Genomic DNA, 21,611 nt, shown 5'->3' with positions numbered 1-21,611 from the left:
TTTTAGAAATACATTTGCTCCATTAATTGATGCTAGAGGGTGCCAGCAAATGTCTTTATGGACAGCTGTTACTTTTAGGGTTTAAAGTGTTGTAATTTCTTCTTATTTGAGGGGTTCATACTGACTGTTCCTAAATTCTGCAGTGAAAGAATTAAACAGCTTTAGGCTTTTGAAGCATCAGTGTGTTCAGAAAAGTGTTTCAACCATGGTGATCTTCTTGTCCTGTATATTTATCTCCCACCAGATACCTAAATGCTTCCCTCCTCTTTTCAGGCAGATAATTGCATACAGGTTAGAACCAGAGAGAAGAGTTGAACCAGTGCTGAGCAGTGGATACAAAAAGAAGTGTCACCCTAGTGGAAGTAAAGAGACCATAATCTCTGCCCTTATTTATTTTTGAAGCCATAAATGCCCAGGGGAAAGCTTTTCGTTTATTTAGCTACAGCAATCTATGTGTGCAAGCACATATGGTTTTTAACTTGTTTTTATCCACCGTAGCAATCTACAGTCGTGAACCTCCTTGGTCTTCTCTCTAAATATGGGTTTCATCCCAATGATGTTGGCTACAGCCTTCAAGATTCTTCCTTTTTCAAAATGACAGTGTTCTCATTACCTGTTTTTTCCAACAGAGTTCATCTGGTGATTTAATGATCAGAAACATTCAGCTGAAACACAGTGGAAAATATGTGTGTATGGTGCAGACGGGGGTGGACAGTGTTTCGTCTGCTGCCGACCTCATCGTAAGAGGTAGACATTAATGCCTCAGTGGTTTTTTGTTTTGTTTTGTTTTTGTTTTTTAATAATCGTACATCTTCACTGATCATTCCTTACTGGAGGAAAAACCGTCAGACCACATGTGAGCATGTGAGTTATATTATTGATTTGATGCCCCCCTCCAAACAGACCAGAGACTATGTTGATAAGAATTTGTCCTTCGAATAGCTCTCACTGTAATAAGTATTTCACAGCTGCTGCCAAGCTGATGTATTTTTGAGCATGTCATTAATGCAGCGATAGTGTTTAATATGAAAGAGAATAGTGATAGTGTGTATATGTGTAGTGTGTACACAAAACCAGGATCATCCAGAATGCCTGAGAGAATTTGCCAATCTGAGTTACTGTCCAAGGTACTGATTTGCTACTGAGCTGAAAAATGACCAGAGTGCGTGATAGACTAAAACAGTTCTAGATAGAAAACTGGGAACTACAGAGTTGTACCGGTAGATTAAAGGAAAAGGCATCATGCCAAAAGTAAACGATGTTGTATTTGGAAGGGTGCAGAAACCCTCAAAAAGTGGGCATCATTTGCAACCCTAGATTACTATGATGTTGAAATTACTGACTCTCATCCAGATTGAATATCTAACAGCAGAAATGTCAAAAAGAAAACGTGGTAGTTTTATTGCTAGGGAAATGCCCTTTTTCCCTAAGTTTTTTTGAAATTACGATCAGTTGTCAGTATTACAGTGATCATGTGACATTCTTCACTTGGGTAGAAGATGATATTTACAGAATTGCTGCCCACCGTTTGCATTTTTGCCTTCCTTAGGTTCACCTGGACCACCAGAAAATGTGAAGGTAGATGAAATTACAGATACCACAGCCCAACTCTCTTGGAAAGAAGGTACAGATAACCATAGCCCAGTTATATCCTATTCTGTCCAGGCGAGGACACCTTTCTCCGTGGGTTGGCAGACTGCCACAACAGGTAAAGGGGAAGAGTCAAATACCATCAGTACATATAAATGGATTTTAAGTCAGTGCTAAGACCTGCAGACTGTTACTTCTCTGATATATTCCTTTTTAGTGCCTGAGGTCATTGATGGGAAAACACACACAGCTACTGTAGTCGAGTTAAATCCATGGGTGGAATACGAATTTCGGGTTGTAGCCAGTAACAAAATCGGAGGTGGAGAACCCAGTTTACCCTCAGAAAAAGTAAGAACTGAAGAGGCAGGTTAGTGTTTTTGTTTTCTGAGTAAAATGGGTTAGTAGGTTTCCCTGGGTGTGTACTTCCATTTCTCTCGATCTTGGTCTCCAGGCCAACAGGGGATTAACCTCAATAATCCATTGTTGCAGTTTTCTGACCTACCTAATGGCAGAACTGGCCATATGGCATTTGTCAAAAGACACTCGTGTAAGTGATTCTGATGTAATGCGACATTTCCAGAAGTTCAGTCCATCATCAGCGTTCATTAGTGCATGTTGAGTGAATATGTTTTTGTCACTTAAGGTTATAATTACTATCTGACATAGTCACCCTGTTAACAGGGGAAGTGCTGTTTTCATTTATAACAAGCATTGACAAATTGGTAGGATAATTACATTTGGGAGTTCTGCTGCCAGGAAATCTCATTTCACCACCAAGCTCCATGAATGAGCTCAAGCGACTGATGATTAGGAATATTTTGACCCCTCAACTATTAGATTAAGAGAGAATCATTGTTAAAATTTTATGTTTCAGGCAACTATTAATACTACCTTTAAGACTGTTTTTACAATTCTAAAAATATCCTAACATTGAAACTGAAACTTAGAAAGTGTACATAATGTCACATTACTGAGGCATCTGAGAGGATCTATAGACGTTCCTTTTCAGAATCTGTAAGATTGATTAATATTAATTAAAATGATGTTTGAAGTATATAGCTAGTGTGTTACTTTAAGAACTGAGCCAAAACAGAAGTCATGGAATACATTTCAGTAATTTTAATGATGCTTTTTTACTCAGGACAATGCATGTGATATTTATGGCAGGAATTGTGAGAAATAGGGGAACCATGCCAATCTTTGTAGTCCATTTATTTATTCATACAGCACATATTTATGGAGTATCTACTGTGTGCTCAGCACTTCCTAGATATGGTGGATACAGCTGGGAACAAAGACTTCTATTGTAGTTGTGTCATAGAAATGACTAAGCATAAAGTTCTCAGTATAAGCAAGGCATCTGATGCCCATGTGAGGTTTATAAAGAATACCTCATAACAAGATTTGAGGAATTGAGTCTAGATCATTTTTTTAGGTAAAGCCAATGTCGGTACGGCAGTTATATCTCTACTGTGGAATGTTCGTGCTGGATTCATTTCCCATCATCCCCAGTGAATCACTTTCCCTTGTTGTATTGACCTCTATACTGAGTCATTTTTTCTTACTGTTTGAGATATTGTGAGTCTATGATAATTTCATGCAAATATAAATTATTTGATGAGCTCATCAAAGATATATATGTATATATATATATAGCACGCATGTTTCACATAATCCAGATACAGGCACACACACACACACACACACACACACACGTGTATGATGTGCCAGTGATCAAATTACTTCAAACATTAGAAATAAGCAACATTGAATCTTCTTTCAGATAAATGTTACCAAATGCAAATAGGGTTTTATCTCTGTCTGTCTGACCTACACAGTTCCGGAAGTGCCTCCTTCAGAAGTCAGTGGAGGAGGTGGAAGCCGGTCTGAGCTGGTGATAACTTGGGATGTAAGTGTCTCGACAGCACCCTCCCCCTGCGGGGTTTGCTCTTCCCATCATGGCCTCCTGCGTGGTGCTGGTAGTGTTATTGGTGGTGGTAGTAGTACTAGTAGCTCACTCTATGCTAATCATTTTTTCTAGCACTGTTTTTTTTTGGTTTGTTTTGTTTTTTTTTCAGTTTCACTCTTGCAACATTTTACAGATGAAAACACTAAGGCTTAGAGAATATTAAATAATTTGCTCAGGGTCATTTGGCTGGTAAACATAGGGGTGAGAGTCAGGTCCTGGCTGTTTGCTCTCAAGCTGTCCTCATGGCTTTCCATGCAGCTGTAACCCCGCTGATGATGCACACCCACTGATTCCAGCAGGTGCTTGCTTCCTGGCCACGCTGTCAGCTCTTGCTTTATGTTGTAATTAGAAAAAATTGTAATTAACACATTTACAGTCAGAAAGCATGAGAATTGGCTGTGTTATTTGAAGATGTTGTTGGAAAAATAGAAAGTTAAGAGATCATGATGGAGTGCAGTAGGAATTTTTGACATGATCTAAATACAGCTTTGACCTTAATACATTGTTTTTACTTTCTTTTTTTTATAGTTTTACTCCTTTGTACTTAATCATCAGATCAATGGGTAATTTCTTTCCATAAAGCCAACATTAGGGGTTAGATGATTTTTATTTGACTCAAGAGATGAGGTATATTCAGCTAAAAGTATATATTATGATATATAACTCAGATAGCGGCTACAGGATGCTCAAAAAATCTGAATAACTTTAGAAAATTCCAGTTAGTTATCTGGATGGCTATGAAAGAGTGGCATATGTCTCTTTAAAAGCAGCTGACTTGCCACTGGCCTTTTTTCTCCTTTTTAAATATAACTTCTTAATACTATGTTGATTGTTATTTGATGGGTTTTGCAAAAGACTAAGGATTAGAGCTCTATTTATTTTTGCCTTGCCCTCATGTGTAAGGGTGATTTAATATGTCTTGCCTTTGTAGCCAGTTCCCGAAGAACTACAGAACGGTGAAGGTTTTGGTTATGTTGTTGCCTTCCGCCCTCTTGGAGTTACCAACTGGATCCAGACAGTGGTCACATCTCCTGATACCCCAAGATATGTCTTTAGGAATGAAAGCATCATGCCATTTTCACTGTATGAAGTTAAAGTGGGTGTTTATAATAACAAAGGTGAAGGACCATTTAGCCCGGTGACAACAGTGTTCTCTGCTGAAGAAGGTATAGAGACCATGTGGATTGTGTATCTATTCCAACCTAATAAGCCACTAATGCTTCCAAAACTGATCTGGAAGTTCTTTTTGACTTCAGATAAATTTCTTATAATGACTGAAGTCACAGATTCACAGTCCAGGTAATAAACATCAACCATGCCAACTTGAAGTACAAGACTCAGTAGCTAGCCAGAGGATGTAACTCTTGGTTACAATCTGTAGATGAGGAATACGTTCTGAATTCCAGCTTGGGAAGCAGGGCATAGCACAGGCTTCTTCTTTTGGGGATAAGATGAAGCTATTCTCTTGGAAATGCCCTAATCTCAATTCTTACGGTGTTTCCTATGACCTGAGAATAGAACGTTAGCAGAATGGAGAGGAAGACCAGAAGTATGACATGAAGAGGTGTGCCATGTACAGCTTAACGATGTGATATGCCAGTTCCAGCCAGCATACATTCAGACATACTCCACTGTGGACCCATGCCATCTCTCTGCCTTTCTTTTACACCTGCCCCAACTATGGTATCTCTTTAAAAAATATGATTACTAGGAGAATCATATGAAATTGCCATTTTATAGGACAAAGGCAGCTGAATATTGGCTATCACATGGGGTTCTACTTAATAAGAATGGCAAGAGCTAACGTGTTGAATGCTTACCATCACCAGATTTTATCTCATTTGGATTTTCTAAGGAGGAATTACATGTGGGTACTATTATTATGGCCCATTTATACATAAGAAAATGGAAGTTTAATGAAAGACATTGCCAAGCTCCATACAGACTTACCAAGCAAGTATTTTAACCCAAAGCCTTGGCTCTTAACCATTCTGAACTCATGAAATGTGATTTCAAGTGTCTTCTCTACCCTAAGACCTTGTAGTAAATTTCAGAAAGTCATCCACACTTGTCATGTCTAAAATAATAAGATGACTCAATTTTTTATTACCCCAGACACTATTCTTATCCTCTTTTTTTCTACGGAGTTCTGAGAGAAAAATAAACTGGTATAAAAACCTTTGCAAAAAAAGAGCCTTCATATTCATAGCCAGACACCATTTCCGGTAGTAGCCAAGGATTTTCATTACAAGGGCACGGGTCTGAGGAAGGATGGCAGTTAACCAGGGAGTTTTTAGACACCACCTACCCTGTGCATCTGGGACTGGGAGGGCTGGAGGTTGGAGGGAGAGACAACCACAGGCTTTTACCCTCTCTCCCCCTGCACTTTCCTCCTCCTATTAACTATTCTTGCCACCACTGATGAGTTAAGTAAAGGTCTTTCTGTTCCAGACATCAGAAAGAGATTTGACTTATCTATGCAAAAGTGAAGGATTTTTTGGAAATATACTAGGACTTACTGAATCAAAGGGAGATTTAAACAGCATACCTCATAAAGATCATTAATAAGAAAAGCTCTGGGACCTCAGAAACTATCTGCCTCTCTAGGGTGCCAGGACTGGCCTCAAGTACTCCTCATCTATCCAAACCAAGTTTCGAATTCTCAGGAGAGAAAATCTAATAGGCCCTTCCTTGGCCCAAGACTCTGCCTCACTGTCAATCAGCACGGCCCAAAAGGGGGATCATTTAACACAGAAATGCTTATTGGAGGGGAAGTCCCTGCTCAGAGCTGTGCCCCTGAGAGAGGAGAATCACTGTCAGTCCCTCAAGCTAAGAGTTGTTTATTACAAAGGGATATTTGTTGTGTAATAAGTTCTGTGCATGTCTGTCTACTCCTTCAAAACAGTAAACTCCTGGAAGTTGCTCCATCTCATTGAAGTGTGCCCCCCTTATGGGCCTTGGATACAGAAGGCACTAACTAAATGCTTATTGAATAAATGAAGTCTGTAGAGCATGACTTTGTTTAGCAATATAAAATTAAACAAACAAACAAACAAACAAATAAATAGGCAGTGTTTATGGGCATTGGAGTGCCCAAGCATGAGATGTGGGATGAAGAGGAGAGAAATAAGGACCTGGTGGAGAGAACAGAGGAAAAGAAGGGAAGAAAAGATACTAAGAAAAAAGTGCAGCAGAGGAAAGAAGAGCTTTCTTTAGCTGTTTAGCAAGGAGAAGCCCATCTACTCCTAAGGCATGGAAATAAATCAAGACATGGTTTATGTTTTCACATGTTTTGATAAACTATTTTTTTAGATTTTCAAATATGTTAAAATGCTTTTTTGAAAATAAGAGCTTCAATAGATTTTTAAATTAACTACCAAAATAATAATTGTATTTTACTTTCTTTTGCCAAACAGAGCCTACAATAGCTCCGTCTCAAGTGTCTGCAAATAGCCTATCTTCCTCAGAAATTGAAGTGTCATGGAATACCATTCCTTGGAAGTTAAGCAATGGACATTTACTTGGCTATGAGGTAATTTCTTTTAAAACTAATTAGACTGTATGTATGTTGCCATGGTACCTTGTCTCCTTTCATTTAAAATTCTTTTTAACAATGACATCTAAACTAAAGTCTGACTTTTGTTGAAATTTTACCAGCACAGGTCCCATGTAATTATCAGTGGTTATTGAGTTTAACTTAACAAGCTGAATGAAAATAACTTGGGATAGAAAAGAAAAAACAGTGGAGTGCCTGAGTGGCACAGTCAGGTGGACTTCGGACTCTTGGTTTCAGGTTGGGTCGTGATCTTAGGGTTGTGGGATCAAGCCCCACGTTGGACTCCATGCTTGGCATGGAGTCTGCTTGAGATTCTCTTGATTTTTTTATTTGATTCTCTTGATTTTTATTATTTATTTAATAAGTGTTTAATTAAATAAGTGTTTAATTAAAAAACAAAGAAAAGGGGGCACCTGGGTGGCTCAGATGGTTAAGCATCTGCCTTCGGCTCGGTCATGATCCCGGTCCTGGGATCGAGGCCCACATCAGGCTCCTCGCTCAGTGGGGAGTCTGTTCCCTCTCCCCCTGCCTGTCCCCCTGCTCAGTGCTCTCTCTCTCTCTGTATCTCTGTGTCTCAACTGAATAAATGAAATTTTAAAAAAAGAAAAGAGAAAGCAGTAAAATGGAAGGAAATCATATATCAGATGGACCAAATCTTTTAGATGGATTGACTGAAAAATAAAAGTGAGATTGACCTATAATATTTAAGTTCAAAGGATATTTATGCCAACAGGAAATCACTTTCCTCCAGCTCTTTGTCTCACTTTCTTGGTGGCCTCATTACATTGTGTGATTCTCTTTTAGGCTCTTGAGAAGATACCTGTCTATAACTTAATTCTTGCCTTCAGTCTGTGACCTAATTCTTGCCTTCAGAGAACTCTGTTTGGAGAAATAAGATGAGAGATCTGAAACAGGGTGGCACAGGACCAAATGTAATGAAGATCAGAATAGGTGACATAGGAAATGTTTGAATGGTCGAGACGGATGAGCAATCTTGAAAGTTTTCATAGGCTTAATGGGACTTTAAAGGAAAAGTAAGCAAACAGAGAAAATGGAAAATCCTAGTTTAAGCATGGCATGTTGGAGGAGTAGAAGGAGTAGAGACCTACCTGCTGAAGAAGGTTCCTGTAGGAGGATGACTGCAGGTAGACACAGGAGAGCCAGGTCACAGATGGCCTTGAATATTGAGAACTGTTCTGACTCGGCCCCATGTTTATTAGAGAGCAGTTAGAACTGGAAGCAGTTGAACTAAGAACTGGCAAGATAAAAAGTAAAAGTCTTTTTTTTTTTTAAGATTTATGTATTTATTTCCTAGAGAGAGAGTAGGGGGAGGGGCAAAGGGAGAGGGAGAAAGAGAATCCTCAAGCAGACTCCCCGCTGAGCACAGAGCCCAATGTGGGGCTCCATCTCAGGACCCTGAGATCATGAACTGAGCCAAAATCAAGAGTCAAACACTTAAACAACTAAGCCACCCAGATGCCCCAAAAGTAAAGTCTTAAGAAGACTTCCCTGACAGTGATATTGTAAGAGTCATGGTTCTGATTTCACCCCCACCCTCAGCCATCTTTTTAAGAACCTTCCCTCATGCTTGTAATTCCTGATTCAGTGGTAGGCGCACATCGGCACATTTGCAACCTCCACGACCATATACCCCTCCACTTGCCTACATAACCTCCAACTATGACACCAAGGTGGCCACCTGATCTATGGATAGTTAAGCTGAGCTAGTCAGATTCTTGTTTGATATGTCGAACTAAACAATATAGAGATTGTAATTACTGAGTGTAATGCAGCGGTATGTTGAATATAGGACTCGGTTCAGGCTTCTCAAGTTAAGGCCATGGGCAAGCGGGACAAAGCTTGTCTGCTTGAGCGGATGTCTCATACAACTCCAATGAATGGAGGAGACAAGGACCCTTGGAGCCGTAGAGACAGCAAACAAAATAGAATAGCTCTTTGACAATTATCCAATTCTCAAGCAGACTCGCTAGTATTCTTTTTCATAATGTCACCTTTCCCTCCTTTTCAGTAAACTCCCTTTATAATTGAATTTAGAGAGTTTCTGTTCCTGGTAACCAAACATTGACTTGAGTAAATATTAATGATAAAGTAGAGAAAAGATAGGCTAGAGCAGTGGTCCTCCAAGTGGTGCAGTGGACTACCTTCACCACAATTACCTGAAATTTTGCTAAAGATAAACCCCCAGAGCCCTCCCTGGACTCACTGAACTCAAATATCTAGGAGTGGGTCTTCTTAATGTAGATTTTTAGTAGGTATCCATAGGGAAATGTCTTCCCACACTTTCAATACAGGAAACAGAGCCTGACACAGAGAAACTTGACCAGGGACAGAGCTGTCCAGACTTAAAGAAGAAGTAAAACACCACACAAACACCACAGACTGCCTTGATCAGCACCTGAAAAGAAGCCAAGAACATTTAATTGGAAAGTTCCTTTAATAATATAAGCAGCAAAAGGTGGTGGGCAACCCCTATTAGCTCCTCAATGATTAGAGAAATGGCATTGTCGAGAAAGGTAAGTGGGATGGAAGGAGATGTAAAGGGAAGTAGTTCTGAGCTCAGACCTGCACAGCATCTTGACTGCCAATCACTGGCTGTGCAGGAAAAGTCACATCAACTTTATGAGCCTCGTTTTCCACACCTGCAGAATGGGGCAGTAATTGGCCTAACCTTATTAGGATATGGGGAGTACTGAATGATATTAGACACTTGATGTGCTTCTCACAGTCTCTGGCTCATAATAGTAAACAGTCCCTAATTGCAGGCCATATCTCAAAAGAATTGTTGAAGTATTAATTTATAAAATTCTCCCCAGTAAATATCCTCAAGCAATTCTTCAACTCTAAGCCTCTCTGCCTCAAGAGAGTTTATGATGGTTGTCAAGAGGAGTTGCCTGCAAGAGCCCTTTCTTCCTAGATCTGTTTGCAAAATTCAAGCCCTTAAGGAGCTAGTTCCATGTATCCTGGAGGGTAAGAAGAAAGAAAATGCCACTGAGGAAAAATAGAAGAGAAATTTCAGGTGACCTTGGTGGAAGCAGAGATCCAAGACTTACAAAATCTTGGGGTCCCACACCTTTCTACCTGGCAGTATCCATGTTGGTGGTAAGACCACAGGAGGGGACAGATCTATTTCCCATGTTCAGCAATGATCAGTGATTTCCCATTCTCCAAGCACGATCCGGAACTAAAAGGATCAAATCAATGTAATATTAAGTTTTCTTGGCAAGATTTTGGGAATGGGCGCCCCAGCAGTGACTGAGGTTGAATTTCCCATTAGCTGAGCAGGATATGAAACTCAGTGGTAAATCAAATTAACTTAAAGAAAATAAACACATTTTGCATGCCTCAGACAGTAGACTGAGATGCACATCCCCATTAATAACTTTGTCCTTTACAAACCACAAGACAGGATCGTAATTTGAGAGCTGGTTATAGTTTGTGAAATAGTTAAGAGAAAGAAACAAGAGAATATACATAAATGGGCTTTGTGGGTTTCAAAGCACCACAGCAAAGTTAGCAGTTGCTGGCAATTTTTTGGCAGCATGAGGGCAGATAGATGTTAATTTTGCAATATATAAATGTAAGCTGATAAAATATTCTATAAGAAAGCTGAGTTATACCTCTTTTGTCCATGTCAGGAAAGCGATTGAATGAAAGAGAAAACCAAAGAATCCAAAGAGAGCCAAGATAGTATCTTATTAAGTCCACACCATCTTAGAATTAGACAGACTTGCATTCAACTCCACTAGGATAGAGGATAAGTTCCACCAGGGACTGGGAAGTCTGCTTGTTTATTCCGTGATGTATGCCAAGTGCCAGGAGTCCTATCTAGCGCACAGGAGGCATGCAAAAAACTATGTGTTGATTGAATAAATGCAATTTTGACTCCACTATCTTACTGCTGTGTGGCCTTGAGCAAGTTATTAAAGCTCTCCAAAGCTCAGTTAAAATAAAGATGATAATAGTAAATAATACACTGCATCATTGGAGAATAAAATGAGATAAAGCAGCTTCTGTCAAAACAGCCCGAAGAGACTTGGGCTCTTCTCTGTTTTGAGTATTGGTCACTGGGATAAGATTTCTTTGGAAGGAAAAATTTGAAAAGCAGTGAAGAAATATAGAAACACTTAGCACAATCTAAGTGAATGACTCAGTGACTATTGTTTCTGTTGGTGCTGGTGTGTTGCCATTGGGGTAGGAGGCAAAAAGATGAGAGAGGCCAAGAGAAAATGGGACTTACCTTGACATTAATTGTGGGTTAGAGTGCATCGCGTCTTGCCTGTCTGTATAAAGAGCAGCAAACCTAACATCCAAATGTAGCATGAATACAGTGTTGAAAAGAAACAACTAGTGAAAATTTCTTTCCCAAGGGCTTGTTAAATAGGAAGAGAAAGAAAACAAGCTAAGAGAAAGATGTGCTAATTTGGAGAATCTTAAGAAATATTTTATATAATTACATGAAGATAAAAATACATATTTTCTTAGGTTCAATAATGATTGAAACACTAACATGGAAAAAAATGACTTAGCAGAGTGTTTAATTACCAATCGTGTAGCTAACTTTCTGGGTTGCAGTTTCCCCAATATGGCTTTAAAATTGTTAATAGCTCCTGCTTTTCTTTCATCTCAGTAAGGGTTGATCGTGTGCCACGTGGCATGCTGAGCACACATCATCATTAGCATCTAGACTAATTTTCTTTCTGATTTGACCAAGTAGTAGTTGAGGAGCTCATTTCCCTGGGCTCCAGTTTATTTCATCTGCTAAGCCATAACACTCAGGCTCAGATCTTTTCTTGTGCCCTTTGGATAGGAACAAGAGATACAGACATGATAAAGGAGATGCAGAGCGTTTAAGTTCATGGGTAGCAGGTGCCGGAAGAACAAAAGCTCCAAGCTATAGCATGGTATCTACCATCAATTTCTTAAAGCCAGTATGTGTCTTGAAAAAATAAAACTGGGGAGAATGACCTTGATAAGGGATTGAAACAAAAGTCTACAATTGTAAAATAATATAGATTAGCACATTTGGGGGAAACTTAGTAGATTTTTTTAAATGCGTGAGAAGGAAGCATAACCAGAAATAATGCCTATTAACTTCACTGATACCTTATTCCAGACTCCTGTTCTAAACAGCTCTACCGAATGTGCTTGGTTTCTAACATTTTAATTACAACAGGAAAAGATGTCATATATTTAAGTAATTTTTTGAGAGTGTGAAAATTCTACTGAAAAAAAAAGAAATATACATTAAGTCTAATTCCATACTATCAGGCAAAGAATTAACTTCATTCTGGAATGAGTCAAATGTAACTTAGGAAACTTGGGTAGAAACAATTGAGATACATTTAAACAAATAGGAAACAGGCAAAAATGAATTCGAGTGAGTGAAATGCAGACTTTTGGCTCAGAGGAAGGATTGGTTATGCTAGAGAGAGTAGTTAAACAACTGTGTGGCCGAGGGTTGCTCAAAGGGAGCTGTGTGTGGTTGCGTTGTGTTGTGTGTGTATGTTCTTTGTTAGGCAAAGGTAGTCCCTAGCAAACTGTGTCCCAGCACTGAGGGATCCAGGGGAATAAATATCGTAGCCTCTCCTCCCACACTCCCATCTCCTGTCTTCTATTGGCCAAATCCAGTGAGAAGCCAGAGGGCCAGGGTCAGGTAGCATACGGGTAAGCCCTCCAATGACTGAGAGCCAAGTAAAGAAGAATAGAAGATAAATCCAGACTTGCCTTCCAAAACACTTATTGAATGCATTTTTGCCTGCCTTGTATTTATCTAAATATGTTTGAAGCTAAGTTGAAATATTTGTCTCTCTGAAAATCTTTAAGTATAAACAAAATTATTTTAGTCTACTAAAATAGTATTTCTGACTTAATACCTGTACTTTAATGGCTAAAAAAAGAAAAAGTGCCATTTTTCAATACATTACTCTTAGAAATTGCATTCTGTGTTAAGTTTTAATTAAGTGAAATCTCATGTGCAGTGATATTAAGGACTCCTCATAGCAGAGACATTAGTTTTCGGAATAACCAAATTACTTGCAGAAACAGAGATAGCATTTTAAATCCTGACATTCCTCGAATTTGTTTCTGTTTACTTATCCAGATAAAAATATATTGGCTTGTGATATGGTTTTATGTTCCTGAAGAAAAATAATTATATTATCAAGAAATTGGGAGTTCCAATGTTTCATAGATGCACAGAATATTAGGACTTGAGTACTTAGCTTGGTGAATAAAAGGAAAAAAAATCTTCCTCTCTGCTGTATCCACCCAACACTTCTTACACCAAATATGTGGGGTTTTTTTCTCTACACTGACCAATTCTCCTACACCTGTTGGGTCCTAAAATTGAGTTCAGTTCTGACATCATAAACCTAGAGTTAGTTTCAGATACCACAAATTAAGGGCTTAGTCCACAGGACTGCCAGTCCCCTACCCCCCCACCTACCCCCCACACACACACTTCAGACGCCAGGCCTCCTGTACTTCTGATAGGCTGTAAATCAGGGGTTCCCGCAACCTCCTCTTTGGGTTTGAGATCTTGCTAGTACAGCTCACAGAACTCAGGAAATTGCTTTACTTAACTATTATACATTTATTATGAGGGATACAACTCAGTAACAGCCAAATGGAAGAGCTGCGTAAGACATGGTCTGTAGAAAGAGGCTCACATGGGCACTGTGAATTGTGCAAGACTGTTGAATCACAGATCTGTACTTCTGAAACAAATAATGCAAGATATGTTAAGAAAAAAGAAAAAGAAGAAGATAGCAGGAGGGGAAGAATGAAGGGGAGTAAGTCGGAGGGGCAGATGAACCATGAGAGACGATGGACTCTGAAAAACAAACTGAGGGTTCTAGAGGGGAGGGGTGTGGGGGGATGGGTTAGCCTGGTGATGGGTATTAAGGAGGGCACGTTCTGCGTGGAGCACTGGGTGTTATGCACAAACAATGAATCATGGAACACTACATCAAGAACTAATGATGTAATGTATGGTGATTAACATAACAATAAAAAAATTAAAAAAAAATTTCCAAAAACAGGACAAACTTAAATTGTGTGACACGATAGTATCAAACAAAAAGAAAACAAAATAAAAAGAACACAGCATCACTTTAGTGATATCCTTGCCAAAGATATATAAACTAAATATACCCACGAAGCAACATCAAGCCAACCAACGATGTGACATTCTACAAAGTATCCTCTACACTTCAATCATTGATAAAAGGCAAGTGATATAAGTCAAGGTAAGACTGAGAAATTGTTCCAGTTTGAAGAAAACTAAAGGAATACAGAAACTAAGTAAAAATGTGATGATGAACTGGATCTTTGTTGATGAGGCCTAAGGATTATTTGGTGACAGTGTATCAGTGTCAATCTCCTGATTTTGTTTGTATTGGGGTGATGTGGGAGAATGCCCTGGATTATAGGATACCTGCACTGAAACTTCCAGAGTGATGAAGTCACATAGCAACTTATGCTCAAACTGTTACCCAAAATAGTCTTCCTGTATTGTATTTACATTTCTGAAAGTTTAAGACTTTTTTTCAAATTTAAGAAAATAATTAAAAAAAAAAAGAAAGAGGCTCACATGGAGCTTTCATGCCCTATCCAGGATCTGTACCCTCCCAACAGCTTAGTGTGTTCACCAATCCAGAACCTTCAGTTAGGGCTTTTTATGGAGGCCTCACTATAAAGGCGTGACTGATCAAATCAATGATCATTAGTTAACCTAACTAACCCAACCTCTAGTCCCTGGTCAGGAGGTGGGGCTGAAAGTTCCCACCCTCTATTTATTATAAGGTTGGTTCCCTTGGCAACCAGCCCCCATTTTAAAGCTATCCAAGAGCCTGAAGCCACCAGATAGCTCATTAGCATTCAAAAGGAGATTCCAAGGGTTTGGGGATCTGTGAATCTCTGTGGTGGAAAGGAAGGAGGCATTTTAGACTGCATTTGTTAAGTCATTTAAGAACTCGCCAATACTGAGTGCTTAGTATGTGCAGGCTTTGCTGTGGATGGTAGAGCTACATGGTGAGGATCAAGACAGACACTGCCTCAGGTGTGTCACCAGGGCTTGGCATCTGCCCCTTCTGCTGTCTGCCATGCCAAGAAGCACAGCTGTCTCTCTTCACAGGTACACACTCCATACCCGCAAACCAAGGCACAGTGACACACAGCTATTCCAGAGGATGGGCTATAACTCTCAGGTATATGGTGATGGAAAAATGTTGAGAGCCAGAGTTATTCTTTTTTTTTTTTTGAGTTTTCTTTTTTTTTAATTTTTTATTGTTATGTTAATCACCGTATATTACATAATTTGTTTTGGTGTACTGTTCCATGATTCATTGTTTGTTCATAACACCCAGTGCTCCATGCAGAATGTGCCCTCCTCAATACCCATCACCAGGCTAACCGATCCCCCCACCCTCCTCCCCTCCAGAAACCTCAGTTTGTTTTTCAGAGTCCATCATCTCTCCTGGTTCGTCTCCCCCTCTGACTTACTCCCCTTCATTCTTCCTCTCCTGCTATCTTCTTCTTTTTCTTTTTTCTTAACATATGTTGCGTTATTTGTTTCAGAAGTACAGATCTGTGATTCAACAGTCTTACACAATTCACAGCGCTCACCGTAGCACATACCCTCCCCAATGTCTATCACCCAGCCACCCCATCCCTCCCACCCCCCACCACTCCAGCAACCCTCAGTTTGTTTCCTGAGATTAAGAATTCCTCATATCAGTGAGGTCATATGATACATGTCTTTCTCTGATTGACTTATTTCACTCAGCATAACACCCTCCAGTTCCATCCCCGTCGTTGCAAATGGCAAGATCTCATTCCTTTTGATGGCTGCATAATATTCCATTGTGTATATATACCACATCTTCTTTATCCATTCATCTGTCGATGGACATCTTGAGAGCCACAGTTATTCTTACCACTGGCTCCTTTGCAGTGGATTTACCTGCACCGCCCACCCCAGCTCAGAATTTACTACTTAAAAATGTGTGTATTCAGTTGTGGAAAATTCCCAGACATGTTCTCTTTTATTGTTGCCTTTTCCTTCATCTCTCCTGGAACTCTGGTTGGAACTTCTCATTTGATCTTTGGTATCTCTTAATTGTTTTCATAACTTTTATTTTTGTCTCCATGTTGTGGATTTATTAATTCTCTTTTCAGTCATGTAGTCTTCAACTTAATTCTGTCACTGACTTTATTTGTTAATACTGTATTTTTCTGATATTTTTCAAACCCATCCAGTTTTCTTTTGTTTGTTTAATCTTCTATTCTTGGCAACATAGATTCAGTCCCTTCTTTGGTGAATTTGGACATTTTAAATATACTTATTTCAAGATCCACTTCAGATCAGTATCTTGTAGCTAGGCTCCCACTACCGAGTCTGCGAACTTTCTTTCTTATTAGGGAGGTTCTTTATGTATTTTGTAATATTTTTCTCTGCTCATCTTTAGTAGATACAACTTTCACAGTCTGTCATTGTTATATTAACTCTTTTCCACCAAATGTTATACAAACATATATATATATATATATATATCCTTTTTTTGAGGTGTAGTTAGCACACTTTGCACAATTATATTTGCAGAGGTTTTCCTTCAGTCTAGATGCTGTTCCTTTCTTCTTCTTGCATTGTGGTTGTGTCTATAAAATCCAAATTAGCATGGACTTATGGTCTGTCTTCTCAGGTATAGGACTTTTACCATTTAAAGCCAAACACAACTGAGGGGAAAATATGGTCTTTGTCTTTATTTCATTCTTGACCTTTCCGTCCTTTATTTTTCTGCTTTTACTTTTTTTTTAATTTTCCCTCCTTAAAAAAAAATACTATTTACCCTTTACCCTTATTAAATATTTTTGAGCAAAATTTTATAGGTCATAATTTCTACTCATAGAAATTCTACTCATAGAAATTGGGAATATTAATGTAGTGCCTTGTTTTTTTAGGTTTGAGTTGTATGCATATTTATTCAGTTTTTTAAGTAAAGTTTTGTAAGGAGATTACATAATCAATTCCAATGAATATCCCATTCCAGTTTGGCACAGATTTTCACTATGGTCTAAATATTTCTAATACGTGTCAGCAACTAAGATATAAAAATAAATCTCTGGTTCTGGTACATGGAGTACTTTAGAAGCATACTGCTATCAAGAACCTTAAGTACTCTTTATAAATAAATCTATAAGAGATATTCCTTATGCCTATTAAAAATTATTTTCATTTCTTAAGTCAGTCACCTGAGGAACACTTTCTTAGGCAACTTAAATTGAGGCAGTTTGACATATCAGAAGAAGAATGGCCCATAAGCAGAGACCAGTGTGTATGACAGGATGGCCCTGATTGAGTTACTTAATTCCTAGGTGCCTCTGCTGTCCCATCTGTTAAGTAAGGGTTTCAGTAGCTCATAATTATGTGATTTCTTTCCCCAATCTATGCTACATCCAAGGCCGCAAGTTTCAGACTGTCTGTAACATGTTATTCAAATTATTGATTATGTGTCATTCTTAATTAATAAGTGGATAACGCTTTCAAAGGCAGGGAATGTTCTTACCATTTTGGAGTCTTCTAAACCTAACACTACCTAGTGTTTACAGTTGTTGAATTTGTAATGTGTACCAGTTTTTAGTATCCATTAACAATTTACTTGTCTGTGGCTTTATAAAAGACAATTTTATATGTTATCTTTAATTAATGAATAAAATCTATGTGGTTTTCTTTTATAATGGGTTCCCTAAGATATGTGGATTTTTTTTTTTTTTTTTTGCTAAAATGTCACCAAGTTTCAGTGTTAATTCAGTGCTTTAAAGGTGTTGAAACTACATATTCAAGTTAGTCCTGATCATTCGGGTCCATATCCTTCTTTTGAGGTTTATATAAAAATTAATAACTCTTTTCCAAGAGAAATGCACATACACATATACATGGACACAGCATTTTCTATGAATTTGAGGGGTCCTATATGTAAATATAAATATGAATGCAAATATAAATAAAAACACAAACATACATATACACATATACACACATACATACACATATGTAGGGAAAATACTGTTCTAGTACAATATTAGTGTGCTCATTTAGGATCATTGAAAAATCTGAGATTTATACTTTGCTACTAATTTTTTTAACTAAAGAATTTTATAGTTACTCATTTTTTTTTCAAAAAACAACTTCTAGTGGATTTTTCTCAGGGGACTGAAACTGGTTACCCTAAAGCAGCTCATAAACAAGTTTCGTTTGGACCACACAATGACTTTAAAAAAATTGAGCCAACTCTAAATGTGGGCCATTTCACATTAAAATAAAGGTTTCTCCTCTTCTAAAAAAAAATTAAAATAAACAAAAGGGGCACCTGGGTGGCTCAGTCGGTCAAGTGTCCAACTCGATTTCAGCTTTGGTCATAAACTCAGGGTCAGGGGATCGAGCTGTACCTTGGTTGGGGGGGGGGTCCATACTCAGCAGGGAGTCTGCTTGCAATTCTCTCTCTCTCTCAAATAAATGAATAAATTTAAAAAAAACAAAAGACCTGTAAACACGGGATCCACCTTCCCTTAGTAGAGCCAAGTAGTGGCTCCCTTACTAAGATGGAACTTGGCTATCTATTTTGCCATAGTCCGCATAAGTGTCTGTTGCCTTCACGACTCTGATGGCTAAGGACACCTGCCATTTTCATGTGCTTGAACAGCTGTTGACTTACACAGATTATAGAAATGGTCTTCGGTTTTCATATTTTGCTATCAATAGAAGATAAATGAAAGTCAGAAAGGGCACATGTTGCAAGAAATACGGGAGAGAGCATATGTATTTCTTTATGAAAGCAAAAAATATGTACTCAGTCTGCCTTACATATTTATGCTAAGTGTCTGGCCTCTGCTTTACATGATTAAATGGTGATATTGGGTCTCAGCATGAGGAATGCTTGTACTTTTCCTGAACCATTTGGTGGTCTTATTGCTGTTGCTGTTCACATTAGTTTTGCTTTTACTTTCTGGATAATCCAAACGTTCTAGCAAAGCATAGCAGAACTTTACAGCATAAATTGGAGATGGGAAACACGTATTTTTATTGGATTTTTCCTACCCTTCTTTCTTTTTTTATTAAATATTCTCATTAACCTATTTTTATACTTTATACTCCCTATGCATTTATCTTTATATAACATCTCAGATCATTTTGCACAATTCAGTATAATGACGTACAAATAAAACATGTTAACATAACTTAAATTTAACTGTGTTAACTGCTTTCCTTTTCTCTTCAGCAGTCCTGCATGCACAGGTGGGCTTGTTGACACCTGGCCATCACTGGAGGACAATCCAGTGGCCAGCTGGCTCTTTGATAGTCTTTTCTCTAACAGTTCCCTTTCTTCCCAGAGGGAACCTCCACCATCCAGTGGAGGTGAAGCAGACTTGCCAGTATTCTGGAGTTGAGCTTGGACCTGCCAGCATTCTGGAGTTGAGCTTGGGCCTGAGGAGGGGGAGCAGCTTGCTCTATGAAATTTGCAGATTTCACCCTCATTTTCCTTTTATAAACTATAGTCTAGTAGTATTTAGCACTTACTCTCTTTGACTTTATCTTGCTTCTTTATCTGGTTTATTTTCTTTCTCCTCCTGGAGTCCCTTTTCTCTTGTGGCACAGAATCTAATAGAATACCTAGCACATAGTAGGTCCTTAATGAACATTTATTGTATCTTAATGAATAATATAGTACTCATCTTAATGAAAATCACTTAATGCAAGGGGTGGTACTGTTTGTGTCAACCTTTTGCATCTTTTATGTTTTTCTGTTGACCAGGTACGTTACTGGAATAATGGAGAAGAAGAATCATCAAGCAAAGTGAAAGTGGCGGGAAATGAGACTTCAGCCAGACTCCGGGGCTTAAAGAGTAATCTGGCATATTACACAGCTGTCCGGGCTTACAACAGCGCTGGTGCTGGGCCCTTTAGCACCACAGTGAATGCAACTACAAAGAAAACTCGTACGTAGATTCAATTTTTTGAAAGGCAAGGAAGTAGTTTCTGGTAGCCTTCTTTATCATTTAGAATGGACAGCCCAACTCAGTAAGCCCACTGAATGTTACAAATCCAATCCCAAACCTTTGTAAACTCCGAGTCACACATATCTTTGTCTTCGTGATATCCCCAAATTTTTAGATAGAAACCCCATGTGAAAATCAATGTGTACCTTTTGAAAAACCTTAGTGTGGGGTGTTGAGTCAAGTCTATCCATTTTTCTTTTAAAATGTGATAAATGAAAGTTTACTTTCATATTTTTTTAATTCCCCAAAGCTTGAGGATTTCTGGTACATGTGAATAAGTTAAATTTCACACCAGAGAGTCAAGAGTCATTTTCTTCTTTTTTTTCTTTCCTGCCTTATTTAAAAGATGCCAGTGTGCATTAAAAGATTACCATCAGAAGATGTTGGTCCCCATGAATATACTAATATATTTAAAAATCTGACCAGAGATGTCAGTTGCCTTGAAAGCTGAGTCTTTGTTAGCTATGTATTCACAGGGAAATTCACAACAGCAGTTATGAGATGTACATAACTTGGCTTTGAGTTACATTACAGGAAAATCAGTGATTTGCAGTTCCATAGTCTCCTGCATATATTTCAATTAAACTGATAGCACAGCTATATTTTTAATCATTGTGTTGTGTTAGTAACTTCTTGCAATGTAACCATTTGAATTGTCCTTGTCATTATCATCATTATAGCTAATAGCAATTGAGAACATTCTATGTCCCAAGTGCTTTACATGCATTCCCATAATTAAACTTCCTAACTACCACAGGAGGTAGCTATCAATATTTTTAACATTGTACAGGTAAGGAAAATGGCCATGAAGGATGAAGTACTTTTAACACAATAATGCATTACTTTTATTTACAGAAAATTATTTTTCTTCTTGTTTGCAAAGTTTATTAACTCAGTAAAAAATTTGCTCAACTGGCTTCATAATGATTTCTATAATGCATTTCTATATCCGTATATAATTCCCAAATTTTTATAAGAAATTTATCTAACATTTGTTAGATAAAATTGCTAAGAATACCAATAATATAAAATTGAATATCATTGGCTAGCTTTGTGGATAAGTTAAAACATACATAAAACATAATTCTACTACTTTAGATTTTAGTTAGCCAGTGTTAATTTGATCAGTGAAGTTCACGTTCATCTTTGTATTATCTGTATAAAAGAGAACTTGATTACCAATTTACTACTATAATGAAATTGCAGAGCAAAGGTTTAGCAACAAACCATTATAAATCTTCAGTAGCATACATTTACAAGCAACCAACTCATGTAATAATTCAGTATTGTCCTTCACCAGATACTAGGGGAAGCCTGACCCAACCTCTTACTCCTAATACATGGTGGGGGTTAGACTAAGGAGTTTGTGGGCTTGGAAATACTTAAACTGAAAATATTCTGTGTTTAGAACTTCTCGCT

At 38.2% G+C, this 21,611-nt stretch overlaps 1 protein-coding gene across 4 annotated transcripts in view; it reads left to right on the top strand.

Annotated features, from left to right (window-relative positions):
• The window catches only part of CNTN3 (contactin 3), a 330,225-nt gene that overhangs the window by 293,464 nt on the left and 15,150 nt on the right, over nucleotides 1-21,611 (top strand). For 2 of the 4 annotated variants that reach the window (XM_073901774.1, XM_025885407.2), the window contains exons 14-20: nucleotides 630-747; nucleotides 1,550-1,708; nucleotides 1,808-1,957; nucleotides 3,429-3,499; nucleotides 4,491-4,725; nucleotides 6,976-7,091; nucleotides 19,949-20,132. In XM_073901774.1, the coding sequence (XP_073757875.1) occupies nucleotides 630-747; nucleotides 1,550-1,708; nucleotides 1,808-1,957; nucleotides 3,429-3,499; nucleotides 4,491-4,725; nucleotides 6,976-7,091; nucleotides 19,949-20,132 (1,033 nt within the window). The remainder of the gene's footprint in view (nucleotides 1-629; nucleotides 748-1,549; nucleotides 1,709-1,807; nucleotides 1,958-3,428; nucleotides 3,500-4,490; nucleotides 4,726-6,975; nucleotides 7,092-19,948; nucleotides 20,133-21,611) is intronic. The other 2 variants (XM_073901775.1, XM_073901776.1) reach the window with 2 other exon arrangements.

Source organism: Callorhinus ursinus, unplaced genomic scaffold (genome assembly GCF_003265705.2).
Source record: "Callorhinus ursinus isolate GAN/ISIS: 27379988/994484 unplaced genomic scaffold, GSC_fseal_2.0 scaffold15, whole genome shotgun sequence".
NCBI classification, from domain to species: Eukaryota; Metazoa; Chordata; class Mammalia; order Carnivora; family Otariidae; genus Callorhinus; species Callorhinus ursinus.
The sequence above is the reverse complement of the archived record's forward strand: the minus strand, read 5'-3'. Positions and strand labels throughout refer to the sequence as shown.